This window comes from Astyanax mexicanus, chromosome 15 (genome assembly GCF_023375975.1).
Source record: "Astyanax mexicanus isolate ESR-SI-001 chromosome 15, AstMex3_surface, whole genome shotgun sequence".
In the NCBI taxonomy this organism is placed as follows: domain Eukaryota; kingdom Metazoa; phylum Chordata; class Actinopteri; order Characiformes; family Acestrorhamphidae; genus Astyanax; species Astyanax mexicanus.
Genome location: NC_064422.1, coordinates 10,830,491 through 10,844,527, shown reverse-complemented (window position 1 = coordinate 10,844,527; position 14,037 = coordinate 10,830,491). Strand labels below are relative to the sequence as shown.

The following is a 14,037-nucleotide window of genomic DNA, read 5'->3' as shown; positions in this document are numbered from 1 at the left end:
ATTATAATATTAATGCGTGGCCACTACTTATTAAAGGAACATTAAGTAGTTAAGAGTCAAGACCAAGACCGGAATATGTTAAGTCCAAGTCTAGAATTTTAGTAGACTTAGTTTTCAACCAAGACTAGGAGTTTCAGAAATGAGATATTTTTCTTAAGATAAAAATAAAAAAATCTTTAAAAATATGGCAATATTTCGTACATTCAGTTTCATTTATTATACATAATATATATATATATATATATATATATATATATATATATATATATATATATATATATATATATATATACATGAAAACATCATATAGTATGTAACTATATTTTGATAAATAACATTGCAAAAATATTTTTAATCAAACTAAGGCAATGCAACTTAAGTAAAAAATAATATTGTTGATTTTCCCAGTAAATCTTTTGCTTTAATAAAATTAGTCAAAAATTGTTTGGGCAATACTACATGAATAAATTATATGGTGAACATATGGATAATATTCCTCAATTTCCTCAATTCCTCTGTGATGAGGAGCTAAAATGAGCTTTTTTTTTATCATCTTTTAGTTTTTCCTTTCCACCACAAATGCTGCAGCCTCTGTCCTCTGTTGCACCAATTAAGGTGGAGCATGAAAGTTAGCTAGCTATCTACTGAGACAAACTTCTAGAGATGTTTCTTATGCTTGTTATAAAGAATTTGGCCATAAAACATTGAAACTACACATTAAACTATGGTAATAGTGGTTATCATAATTTTTAACAAGGAAAACACAAAAATTGTGGGTTTCTTTGGTGGTTTGTGCCAGTGCCATCTTGCCCATGATAGTCATAGCCCTTTGGTTTGAGTGTTCCTCTAAAAAACAGTTGCCCCTAACAATCCCCCTAACCTACCCCTTCAGCCTTTCAAGAATCAAAACAACCCTAACCCTAGACCTGCACACTCAATACAGAGGATTATGACTAGTTTCACCAGATTTGAAGCAAATCTGATTTGTTTGCAGTGCAATTTCAATCAAAACCTCCACATTAAAAAGCCATTTAATTTCACAAAAAAAACCAAACAAAACAAACGCAGAATGAGCTTTTACAGTTTATTGGCAATTTTGACTTTACAAATTGTGAGCATTTTCAGTTTTTGACAATGTACAGGAAAATAAAAACCTGATTTATCAGACTTCTATCGCTGCAGCATGCCCAGTTTAGTTTACTGCATAGTGGCCGAAATGTTTTTATTTAAAAAGAAAAAAATACTAATGACAAATTGCATAACACTTATTCCTCCTTTTCGTGTGTTCTGAGGTTTATAAAACGTGGGAGACTAGCTGCTAGCTGTAGCTTTCCGTATCACTGTACAATAAATACAAACATACGACCAAAAACTAGAATAGATTAAAAGATAATCCATTATGAACACGAGCAAAACTTTACATTCCAGTAAAATGAACCAATAAAGCCACACAGGAGGAAGAGAGAGACCCCGTCCATGTCCATGAGCGCGTGTGTGCATCCGGGGCGGTTTATAGATACGCTAACATTTTGTTTGGAGAATAAAAGTCATTAGCATTAGCATTAGCATGAGTTCATAAATGTTATGCTATAATTAGTTGCTACTGACTTTTATTCAACGTTGGCAACATTAGCATAACTTTAACTGACCAATTTCTTTAACGTTACCCAAAAAAAAAGACAGGAGTGCACCACAATGGACCGGAAACGCCCACAGTTACAGGGTTCCTTATGATCTAAAACACGGAATCAAGTCCTGTTTTTAATCACGAGCCGTTTTAGACACACTGGACACAACAATAGTCTGTGTGGTCAAAAGTAGCACCAGTGGGTTACACTAACTTGTACTACATATTAAAACTGATGTTATACACATCGCGTATACATATGTATAATCTATTATGTACAGGGGTTATGAACCGCATGGCCACAACGTAGCCCAGAGGAGCCCTGAGTGCGGACAGCTTTGGTAGCAGAGAGGACAGCGGAGGTGGTTTTAAAGAATAATCCAGCGTTTTTCAACCCAATCTCTATTACTAGGGACAGTGATGCATTAAAAACTCAAAATATGCATATAACAGACAAAAGAGGCTGAGTTTTATCAGTACAGATCTTAAAAAGCTTAACAACGGCTTTATTTTATAAGATAAGTCTGAGTCAAAACTTTTAGTATTGAAACAAGACCAAGACTTATCATATAAAAATAAAAAAGAATCTTTAAAAAAATGGCAATTTATTGTACATTAAATTTAATTTAATACACATAATCAATATTTATGTCCTTATAATATAATATAGAATGTAATTATTTTTTGATATTGCAGATTTTCTCAGTGAATCTGTTCTTTAATAAAATTGGTCAAATTTCCTGGGCAATACTACATGAATAATTAATATGATGAACAAATCTCCAAAAAGAGTTTCTGTCCATAGTAATCAATATAACAGAGATTAGGCTGAAAACAGCTGAAGCATTTCCATTTTAATAAAAAAAAAAGTGTTCATATTTACACTGCGCAAAAACACAAGCCTGAAACGTCCATCTGCTGCTGCTGCTGTTCACCTTTGACAACTCGTCCATGTGGCTCAGAGAAAGAGAGAGAGAGAGAGAGAGAGAGAGAGAGAGAGAGAGAGATAGAGAGAGAGAGCATCTTTACCTCCCTCACCTTTTCTAAATTCATCCATACCTAATCTTACATTCTATTTATTTTTATTCTTTTTCATTTTTGTTAAAAAAACAAACAAACAAACAAAAGTATTTTCAAGCTTCTTCCAACAGGCCAGTAAATGATCAGACAAGTGAAAACAGTTACTGTAGGCCTGCAGAGGACGAGAGAGAGAGGTTTAGGTGAACTCTGGGTAATGGGTGAGTGAGTGATGTAATGAATCATTTTTTTTAGTAAAAATGCTGGGAAAACTGGAGCAGAGTTCTTTATATAAAAAAAACAAACACCTTAAACAAAAAAAAAAACTTCCATCTGGTTCCTGAGCTGATGGACTCAAACAGGAGTTTTCCGCTTTAGCCAAACTGGAAAAAGAAATTTCCAGGTGCAGAATCTAAAAACCAAAAAAAAAAAGAAAAAAGAAATCAGTATTAATCATACAGCAACGTTATACGATTTTAAAATATGAAAAAGGTTTGGATTTGTTCAGCTATTAAAGGGTTACTGACTTGATTCAAAGCTGAAGTTCTGAGGTCCACCAAAGAAGGCCTTGAAGATGTTGTTGGCATCGAAATCTGGAGATAAAAACAAGAAAATGTGTAAGCAAAGTGTGAACTGCACGAAGAGAGAAAACTAACATGAGTTTAATAATACATTCATTACTGCACATATCGGATTATTCATGCATTTATGTAAATATCATCTTTAATTTCTTGGATCAGAGTATGGTATACAAATCTGATTAAGAAGTCTTACTTAGAGAGCTATTTTTTGTGCATGTGAACTAACAATTCTGGGATTTCTCAGTCACCACATGAAAACAGCGTGAATTTAAATCAAATATATTACATATTATGCATATTATGTAAAAAAAAAAAAGCCATAGATGAAGACAGTGACTATACACACATTTTACAATTTTTTCTGCAAATGTTTAAACCAACTGTACATGTATTTTATCTCTCTTGTAGAGACTTCTGATTTAATTTTTCTTCTGAAGTAATTTTATGTAGTTAAATTCAATTAATGAATTAGCTTTTAATTGTACACTTATTCGAATCATGTTGTGAAATAAATCTGGTTGAAGAATGTAAAACACTTTTTTTTCCAACCGTTCTTGGGCTCCCTTTCCCCTTATAAGGGTGTTTTTACCTGCTCGTGTCCCAATTCACTAGGCGGGGCAGCGGTAGAGAATTGGAGCGCGACCCTGGCGACACGGGTTCGATCCCGTGTGAGGAGCGGTGTGTTTATTTATTTATTTAATAATTTTCTTTCTTCTTGGGTTTACCTGCTTTGAGATCAACTGTTCTGCAGTTATGTTCAACAACCCTCTGGGCTGAAGAGCTACTAGTCTGTAGCACTCCATCCCATTACACTTCATTTTCCAAAACATAATTATTATTATTTTTTGTGGCCACGTAATGGCTTGGAAAATATCTGACCCACGGCCAAACTTAATGGCAGACCCCTGGCATACAGTATCACTGCAATATACTGCGATATATTGAATCATAACCCCTGTATCGTGATGCTTATCAACTCAAGTTCTTGCCAGTACACATTACTGCTTATTGCTGAACAGAGATACATAGAGACCAGAACTGACCTCCCATCCCCATATCGTCTTCCAGGTCTTGGCCGCTGTCGTAGCGAGATTTCTTCTTGGGGTCGGAGAGCACGGTGAAGGCCTCGCCCACTTCCTTAAACTTTTTCTCCTCCTCCTTCTGCACCTCAGCACTCGCTCCACTGTGCCGATCTAAAAAAAAAAAAAATAAATCACAGGAAAATCAACAGTTTGAGTGATGGATTAAGATATTGGAGAGCTGGGCCCATCAGTTCTGGTTTTGGACAGCCAATGTGCAGTACTTTAATGGCCAATTCTTCAGTACAAAGATTTTTTTATTTTTATATTTAAGTACTTCAACTTAAGTGTGGAGCTTAAATAACAATTCAACTTCTACTCAAGTCACTTTACAGTACTTTATACATGTCTGCTGATATATAACTGTATATAAACATGAATAAAATATATTTCGGCAAAATTAAGCTATTTCTAGGCTATTTTAATTTACCTGAAATAAAGTTAGTGTAGAGTGAAGCTACAGAAGTCTGAGTGAGTGAGTGAGTGCGTGAGTTAGTGAGTGTGGGTGTGTTTTTTACCTGGGTGGTGCATGAGGGCTCGTTTCCGGTACGCTTTCTTTATCTCATCCTCTGTTGCAGCCTTGTTGACTCCGAGGACCTTATAGTAGTCTTTTCTTTTGCTTTTCTTTAGTTCTAACTGAGCGGTCTTCAACAGAGTTTTATGTTCTGAAAGAAATCATAGAACAGAGAGAAAGAAAACCACCATGTTAAGCAAAAATGAACAAATTAATTAATTAGGATTTCAGATTCAAAGATTTATTACTGATTACTGACTATTTATTACTCTTATAACATTATAGTGAACCAGAGTAGTAAACCCCAAAACAAAATGCCAAAATCTGAAGAGCTGACTCTGCCCCTAACCCACCCCGGCTCACGACCCACTGCCCACCACTCACACCCATGACTTATAGCCCTCAGTACACACAAAGACTAATTTCCTTTAATATAATTTTTTACCTTTCGTCTTTTCTGTATGGTAGACTTTCTCGTAGTCCCGAACAGCTTCCTCATACTGCTCCATGTCCATATAGCTACAAAACGCACACAAACATATATACACACACTTATATTAGCATTGTGTTGCTGCGCTATTTAATCCAAAGCAGATATATTATAAATATTCTCTCACCACTGAGCTCTCCTCAGATATGCTTTAATGTAGCTCTCGTCTAGTTTGATGGCACTGCTGCAGTCCTCAATGGCCTGCTCCCGTTTATTTAGCTGTAAGAGAAGCACAACACACATTTGATAATATCTGACAATATTAGATAATGGCGATCTGGTCTATCGTATTTATTTGTATGTTTGTTCACATATATAAGTGTGAACAGTATTTTAGTCAGTCATGCTAAATGATCAATCAGTGCTTCAATAACTAACTCCATACACACAGTGTGTAATTCTGCAGTAGGTAAATAAAAAAATAAAAAAAATAGTATATACTCTGGAAAAAATTAAAACCACTTCAGTTTCTGAACATTGTTGTATTCTATTCAACTACAGACAACATTTCTCCCTAATTCCAAATAAAAATATTGTCATTTAGAGCATTTCTTTGCAGAATTAGAAATGGTTGAAATAAAAAAGATGCAGAGCTTTCAGACCTCAAATAATGCAAAGAAAACAAGTTCATATTCATAAAGTTTTAAGAGTTCAGAAATATAGAGATGAACGGTGGAGGAGGGCAATTCAACAAAAGTTTGTTCTCGTTATCATGTTTCACTACACCTCAAGTCCATTTTACACCAGATTTCTCCTTTAACTGCCAATACAGTCAAAATACTTAGAAATCTTTTTTTACGAGATTTCTCCACTACTATCAATGAAAGTAGATTTTCGTATATAAGGCACCTTTTAAGTGACAATAATAAGGAACAGGGGTGTCGCCATGTTTCCCTTCTAATGGGGAAGAGCCTAAGTAAAGAAAACTGTAATTCTTAAATTACAGTTAAAACATTTTATTTCAAAGTTAAACGAGTGCTGGATGTTAATCTACACAGATTTCTCTCCTGAAAACTGTTTATTTGGGTGAATAAAGTGCCTCCGTTTATTTATAGTAAGCTTAGATTTCCAATATTTTAGCAGAGCTTAGCGCAAGTAACTGCCACCAGACAGTGCTACAGACACTAAGGAACCCTGCGTGTTCTGGTAACCCAGAGAGCTATCAGCTAGTGATTCATCCCACATATTTTTTAACACGGCAAACTAGTCTGATATACTCACCTCTGAGCTAGCGCTACGGTTAGCGGCTAATGCTAATACTGCTGCACCCAGCCTTAGTGCTGGAGGAACTTCACTGAAAACTCATAACTCTGTACTTCAGTGGAGTGGCTTTACTGCTCCTTAATACCTGACTGGTAGAATTCATACATAAGGAGCACTGTCGATTTTTGGGAAAATAAAAAGAATTTAAGAGCACCTTATAGTGCGAAAAATACAGTACAAATTTGAAGAGTCGTTGGAAAAGGAGATTCTTAAATATGGTCTAAATAAGGAACAAATTAGATGATTCTCAAACTACTAGATTAAACTAAATTCAATTTATATTCTAAAATGTAATAAAATAAAATTTTATCAATATCAAGAATTTCTCTTGCTAAAATTTAAAGGCAGATGAGTTCACAACTCATCGTTACAAAGCATTATGGAAACAACAGGAACACAAAAACAGCCCACACACCTTGACTCCGGCTGTGGCTCTGTTGCAGTAGAGCTTGGCGTTTGTTTTGATGTTGTTTGGGTCGATGGTCAGGGCCTCTGAGTACAGCTGATATGCAGCATCATAATCACGATCCTTAAAGGCATTATTACCCTCTTCTTTCTTCGCCTTCAGAGCTTTAGCATTCTGAACAGAAAACACCACACAATAATTACAGAACATACTGTAGATGCTGCACCTAGACACAATCACAAGTTGACAAACAGTACTAATAGTTACATACTAGTGCATCTAAAAAAAATAAATATCATTGAAAAGTTACTTTATTTCAGGTAATTCAGTTAAAAATATTTAACTCATAAAGACTCATATAGATGTATTATACACGGAGTGATCTATTTTATTTTTATCTATTTTATTTATTTTATTGTGGATGATTATGGCTCACAGCCAATAAAAACCCAAAAATCAGTGTCTCAGAAGTTTAGAATATTATATAAGACGAATTGGTACATTTGGCATGGTGGGCAGTTTGCCAGGTCCTGCTGGAAAATGAAATACGCAGCTCCATAAAAGTTGTCAGTAGCAGAGGGAAGCATGAAGTGCTGTAAGATTTTGTGGGAAAAAAAAACTGCACTGACTTTAGACCAGTCAAAAGTGAGCATGAGCACATGGCATAAGATAAGCCATATAGATACAAACCAGCCAGAATTGTGTACTGTGTGAAAGCTTATTGAACACTGATAAAAGCACAGTCAGATAATCAGTATCAGACTGTTACTACAGCTGAGCCTGAGAGAACACTGCTGAAAGAGAGTGACTTACTCTGCAGGCTAATCGAGCTTTCTCGTGATCGGGTGCCATGCGCAGGGCCTGGATGAAAAACTGAACGGCCTTCTCAATGCAGTCCTCGTAATAAAGGCACAGACCTCGCACATAGAGGGCATCAGCATTAGTGGAGTCCATTCTGAGGATATCACTGAGAGATGGGGAGAAAAAACAGTAGGTGTAAAAGCACCCTTAGAAAATCAGCCCACATTAATTCAATCTGTATCAACTAATGGAATGAGAACATTTTTTCAAGTCCACCAATAACAAATTATATGTGCGCCACTGATGTCCACCATTTAAATTACAGTAAGTACATTACCTGGCAACAGACTGGGCTTCAGGGTATCTTCCCAGCAAAGCCAAACACTCTGCCTTCATGATTTTGAATTTATGACAGGCTCCAGCAAACTCCAGCGCCCGGTCCATGCAAAAAACCACCTACACATCACACAAGAGGAGAAATGAACAATAAACAATAAACAAAACACAATAAAATAACATTGTTCTTCCTGTAAATGAGCTGCTCATTCACCTTCACAGCGTGAACGAGCAGCTCAGTTTCCTCTGCTATGAAGCACAGAAGCGCTGTGCTGTTAAAATAGCAATCTGCCAATGTCAAAGCACACCTGGCTCTTAAAGGGAATGGCAAGTGACACACTGATTGGTTTATTTCCCATTATGTCCAAACTTGTGATTGGGACAATTAAAAAGAATTAGTAAATACCTTTTGTGCAGTTCAAGTTGCACAAGCTATAACTAAACTGGTTCAAAAATAACACACAGCCTAAAACTACAAGAAAATATATTGTTAAGCAATGACTCCAGCAATGTTAATAATGCTTTAGGAGCACTGCAACTATATTTCATTAATTTAAGTGTATTTTACCGTCAATGAGAATGTGTACGTAATCAACCTTTATAAGGCCTGACTGTAAAATATTGACTATTACTTGATCCTCAACACAATAAGTAAAAAATAATAATAATAATAATAAAATAAAGAAGTATTGTACAGTTCCAGTTTTCTCATAGATTCCCCCAGACAGCGTGTGAATGTGTTCAGTTCCACAACCAGCTCACCTGATACAGCCATTAACAATAATTTACACAACCAAGCATTTATATAATGATAACTATAGGTAATATACACACTCAACTCAAATAATCTGTACATGAAATAAACATGAATCTGGAAACAATGCTGTTTAATTACCTTTCTGAAATCCCTCTTCTCAAATCCAAACTCAGCCATTTTCTCGTACTCCAACAGAGCTGCTGCATTCTTATGCTGTAAAAAAAAAAATAATTATAGAACATCCATTAAAAAAAAAAAAAAAAAATCATCCTTATTCGAATGATAGCACTGCACATCCTCAGCTTTCCATTTTGAGGTCACTGATTGGCCAAGACATGCTCGGTGTCCAAATAATGTGTCTTTGCATTAGTATATTAATGTTAGCACTAGTATATTAATTTTAGTGCTAACTTCTACTTGTTAAAGCAGTACTGAAAGTAATTTCTCTCTGATTAGCATTACTCCAACGACTAGCTCCATTCAGTGTTAACAAAATTACCAAGTATGACCAAACTATTTATTTTATTCACGAAGAAATTAAAGACATTTTGACACCGTAAAATCAGAGTGTTCAGTGTGTACTACTATTCCTTAAAATATTACCTCCTGTAAGGCCTGAGTGTTGGTGGGATCCAATTCCAGGACCTTCTGAAAGCAGCGGCTGGCAGCCATGGCATTTCCTAACGACAGATGGCACTTTCCTTCTCTTAGATGGCCCTGTAAAAATTCAGCAGACTGAATCAGAAGCATAATAAACTGTGCAACATATTTATATCTAATTTTAGTGATGTTAAACATGACTAAAATTAAATACATGACTACTGTTAAAATGAATTAATTAATGTGCTATTTCGCAGTTATTGCTATAAAGTCAGAAAAACTTTTTCTTTAATACCGGCAATGATTGCCTTATCTCTTACTTTCGTGAAGCATTCGTCAAGTCGCACAGCCTGCTGGGAGTCCTCCAGCGCCTCCCGAAAACGGCTCAGCATCATCAGGGTGGCAGCGCGGTTACCGTAATAACTGGCATTCTTAGGGCTCGCATCTGTCAAAGTGATTAACAAACATCACTGTTTCCATAATACACCTTCACTGTAGGTGATCAATATGACATAAATATGATTTATTAAGGCTGAGATTCACTACAGTATTGTGATAAATAATCTACTTGGGTCTTAAGTGTACTGCTGATACATTCACACCTTAAACACTGACCAACTGCATGTTTCATTACAGGCAGCAAGTTCCATCCTGGTTATTGAAGGTAGTGTAACTAACTCTGAATTAAATCAGTGTATTAAGAGCTTGTGACAGCAGTTTTAAAATCCAACATTATTTTTAAAATATTATGAGTAATATAATGTTTTTGAGCATTATCATACAGTGTTTATCCCTGCAAATTCATTTCAACAGCATACTTCAGTTCCCAGAACTCACCAATGGCCTTTGTGTAGTAATTGAAGGCTTCTGAGTAGTCTTTCTTAACGTAAAAGGCATTTCCCTTCTCCTTGAAAGTTTCCGCCTCCCTGAAAATGAAGAGCACAAGCAAACAACACAGTGAAAGCAAAAACTTGGAATGGAGAGTTTCCATGGTTGAGTAACTCCATTCAGGACTCACGTTAACAAACACAATACAGGTGAGAGGATACTTTGTCATTAAATTTATTGACCAGCAGCTCATTCTGACTGCTGAATTTATCGTTATGTATTTAAATGTTTAGATTTTGAAAAAAAAAAAAACTTAAAAAGTATCCCACAGTCTTTTAATAGGTAAAACATTGACATTATTTATCTCATGGCTGAACACTTTTTTACTAAGACATGCAGCTAAAATGTGTGAAAAATACTGAAGAAACAGAGAGAAAGAGAAAAAGAGAAAGAGAGAGAGATAATTTGATATTAATTTGGCTGGTCTGAGAACTTATAGTACTGTATAGTATAGTGTATAGTACTGTGTTTCTTTCCGTAAAGAACATCAAGAATATAAAAGATAAATAAAGTAAAATGTAACCTAATTTATTTATCTTTTACATTTAAAGGTTTCTACCCTACCCTATGATGATTTCTGTCCTTTTTATTTGCATTTTCTGCTTAGTTTTGTTTTAAACAATGTAAATTACAAAAGCAATACAAGTTGCTTTAAAAAACAGTTAGAAATTGTGAGATTTCCAGCTATTGTTTGCATTTCCTAGTGACACAGATCTGTATGGATGTTTTCGCTCTTCAAACACACATCTGCTGCTGCACCAAAACGCTCGGCTTAGCCAAAAAATAGCATTAATTCAGCAATCACTACAAAGCCTTAGCAACATGCCCTCAACAAACAGGACAGATATTTCAGTCCTTCTGGTCTCCAGAATGTCTGATTATTCTGTAAAATTGACAGAGGAATAAAGTGGCAGAAAAATTACATTTCTTTTCAATAAGAAAATAAATATTTGTTCATCTTTGCTGCCACCATATTCAAAACAGCCAAAAGCAAAAAAATAGTAGGTCTCTTGACAAAACTGCAGAAAAATCAGTTCAGTGTTTGCAATTCTGTACAGTAAGTAAGTGAGCAAGGAAAGTATGGTGTCCTACACCCAAACGGGCACCAATGACTGTAGCAGCATCGTGCCCACTTTAAAAGGCGAGTACATCTTTCATCATCATCATCATCATCATCATCATCACCACCACCACCATAATCTCCTGACAAGACACTCCTCCCCGACAATAAAAAACAGTGAGAACACACCTGTCCACAGACTTCCTCCGGCCACCCAGGTAAAACGGCATGACCAAATGTACGCGCAGAGCTCTGATGCCAGGCTGGCACATTGGGCAGCACAAATCGAGAGTGGCCACTACACACACTCTCAGACACTGTGGTGGGTCACAGAAATGGGTCATTTCGTCTGAGGCTTCACACAGCTTAACGTTACTAGGTCACAGGCTGGCACTGTGGTGGTCGTGTTTATACCCTTTTTCGGCACAGATTCTGCAGATTTCACTGCTTCTTGCAATGCCACTCATATCTCCATATGGGAACCTTTAAAGATGTTATTTGGTTATTACTGCAATTCAGCTAATCTACAAGAAATTCTTACATATTTCTTGTTAAGCTTTTAGAAGTTACTTTGTGACACACTTTGTCTTGCTACCTTGTGACTAATACGTAATTATTTCATTCTGGTTCAATAATATAAATAAACGTTGCTGTTGTTATTTATGGAAGAGTGTCATCTGCAGCATGCTGACTTCAGCTTCTCACATGCTCTAGTGTCACAAACCCAACATTTGTTTAATAAAACACTGAAATCCTTTAAAACATAGGGCCTTTGTAGCATGGTTACTTGGCTAGCTAGATAACAGCATGGGTAATTAGCAAACCACACTAGGATGGTTATTTAACTAAATTACATGATTATGGATATTAGGCTAGCTACGTTAGTAAGGTAACACTAGCACGGTTATTTAGCTAGCTAGCTAACCTAGCATTGTCATTAAGCCAGCTAACCTAGCATTGTCATTTAGCAACCAACCTAGCATTGATATTCAGCCAACTCTAGATTGTAGCATGGTTATTTAAGGGCTAGGTAACACTAGCATAGATATTTAGCTAATACTAGAATGGTTAGTCAGCTAACAACACTAGGTAGCCTGTTAAGTTTGACAGCTTCACACTAGTATGGTTATTTAACCAACACAAGCGTCACAAGTTAGCAAATCATATTACATTCTTTAGCTAGTTAGCTAGCTAGATAACACTAGTGTGGTCATTTAGCAATCATTAGCTAGCTAACGCTAGCTAACATAGAATTGAGATTTTGCCAGTTAACCTAGCATTGTTATTTAGCCAACACCAGCTAGTAGCATGGGTATTTCGTTAAAATAAGCTAGCTAACAACACTAGCTAGAATGGTTAGTTTGGTAGCTTCACACTAGTATGGTCCATGAACCAACAAAGGCATTGGCTAGTTGGCAGATCACATAATCATGTTTTAGCTAGTTAGCTAACTAGCTAACCTAAAATTGTTATTTAGCTAGCTAGCCAACACTACTATGGTCATTTAGCAAACACTAACGTTACCTATCTAGCTAACCTAGCATTGTTTAGCCAACACTAGCAACAAGAATGGTTATTTAGCTAACTAACACCAGCTAACCTAGCATTGTTATTGGGCTAACCTAACTAGCTAGCTATCGTTAGCATGGCCATAAAGCAACCACTAGCTAGCCAGCATGGAGAGTTAGCGAGCACTAGCATGGTTAGCATGTGTGCTATCAGAGCTAGATCAGGCCACAAAGTCCGCAGAAGCCTCTAGAACACTTAGCGCAGCAGCAGCGAACCGAAACTGAACCACACAGACCGGTAAACCATTTAAAGTCGTTTTAAGGATAAATAACCACCGTAAAATGGACTGTCAGCTGTTCCACCGAGCCGGACCTGGTTTATCAAACAAAACCCTATAGAGAAATCCAGCAGAAACCCGGTTACAACTCAGAACCGGAGTTCAGGGTTCTGCCTAAACCCAAACCCGCAGCACACATTCACACAAGACCTCACCACAAAACATTACCCTAACTAAGCTAAACTAAGCTGGGCTACAGATAACTGAACCGGTCAGAGCGGCGGAACAGCGGCCTCGCCGGATCGGTTAAACCCCGAGACCGCTGGAGCTCCAGTCCCGGGGATCAGCCCGGGCTACAGAGCAGCACGGCCGGGTCAGAATCTGTGTTAAACCGGGTTAAAGTGAGTTAAAGTCCGGCAGGGTTCAGCACCTCTCCAGATCCTCCGGCTCCGTGATCATACTCTCCGGTTCCCCAGGCAGATCACACTCCACAGCTGCCATGTTGATCTTCTCAGGGCGAAAAAACACCCCGAACATCCGGCGCCGCTGCGTCACCGCGTGAAAACACACAGGGCTGCATCATGACGTCACCTGTACAAAAGGTAGTTTCATTCAGGAGTTTCACCTTTTTACACTTTTACACTGTTACAATCTTATAGTTTTACACTGTTACACTCTTATACTCTCACACTGTTACACTATTTTATTGTTACACTCTTACACTGTTACACCCTTATACTCTCACACTGTTACACTATTTTATTGTTACACTCTTACACTGTTACACTCTTATACTCTCACACTGTTACACTATTTTATTGTTACACTGTAA

General features: G+C 36.8%; 1 protein-coding gene across 2 annotated transcripts; it reads right to left on the bottom strand.

Annotated features, from left to right (window-relative positions):
- Nucleotides 1–1,070: 1,070 nt before the first annotated feature.
- Nucleotides 1,071–13,772, bottom strand: LOC103035736 (dnaJ homolog subfamily C member 7). Of its 2 annotated transcripts, none has more exons than XM_007248739.4 (14): nucleotides 13,636–13,772; nucleotides 10,309–10,397; nucleotides 9,792–9,916; nucleotides 9,475–9,588; nucleotides 9,010–9,084; nucleotides 8,116–8,234; nucleotides 7,791–7,944; nucleotides 6,987–7,151; nucleotides 5,436–5,527; nucleotides 5,264–5,337; nucleotides 4,823–4,969; nucleotides 4,269–4,418; nucleotides 3,172–3,237; nucleotides 1,071–3,056 (listed from the first exon to the last, which is right to left on the bottom strand). In XM_007248739.4, the coding sequence occupies exons 1-14, from the start codon at nucleotides 13,740–13,742 to the stop codon at nucleotides 3,019–3,021; spliced, it is 1,515 nt and encodes a 504-aa protein (XP_007248801.1). In that variant the 5' UTR covers nucleotides 13,743–13,772; the 3' UTR covers nucleotides 1,071–3,018. The 2 variants fall into 2 exon arrangements, with proteins under 2 accessions (XP_007248801.1, XP_049320417.1); XM_049464460.1 differs by lacking the exon at nucleotides 13,636–13,772 and adding an exon at nucleotides 11,609–12,866.
- Nucleotides 13,773–14,037: the final 265 nt, after the last annotated feature.

Bases quoted from the DNA above. Each gene is read 5' to 3' on its own strand.
- LOC103035736 (XM_049464460.1), bottom strand. From the start codon at position 11,763: ATGACCCATTTCTGTGACCCACCACAGTGTCTGAGAGTGTGTGTAGTG. The intron at 7,945-8,115 runs GTAATGTACTTA...CCCATCTCTCAG, and splicing joins GAAGCCCAGTCTGTTGCCAG to TGATATCCTCAGAATGGACT. The intron at 3,238-4,268 runs GTCAGTTCTGGT...TTTTATCTCCAG, and splicing joins AGACGATATGGGGATGGGAG to ATTTCGATGCCAACAACATC.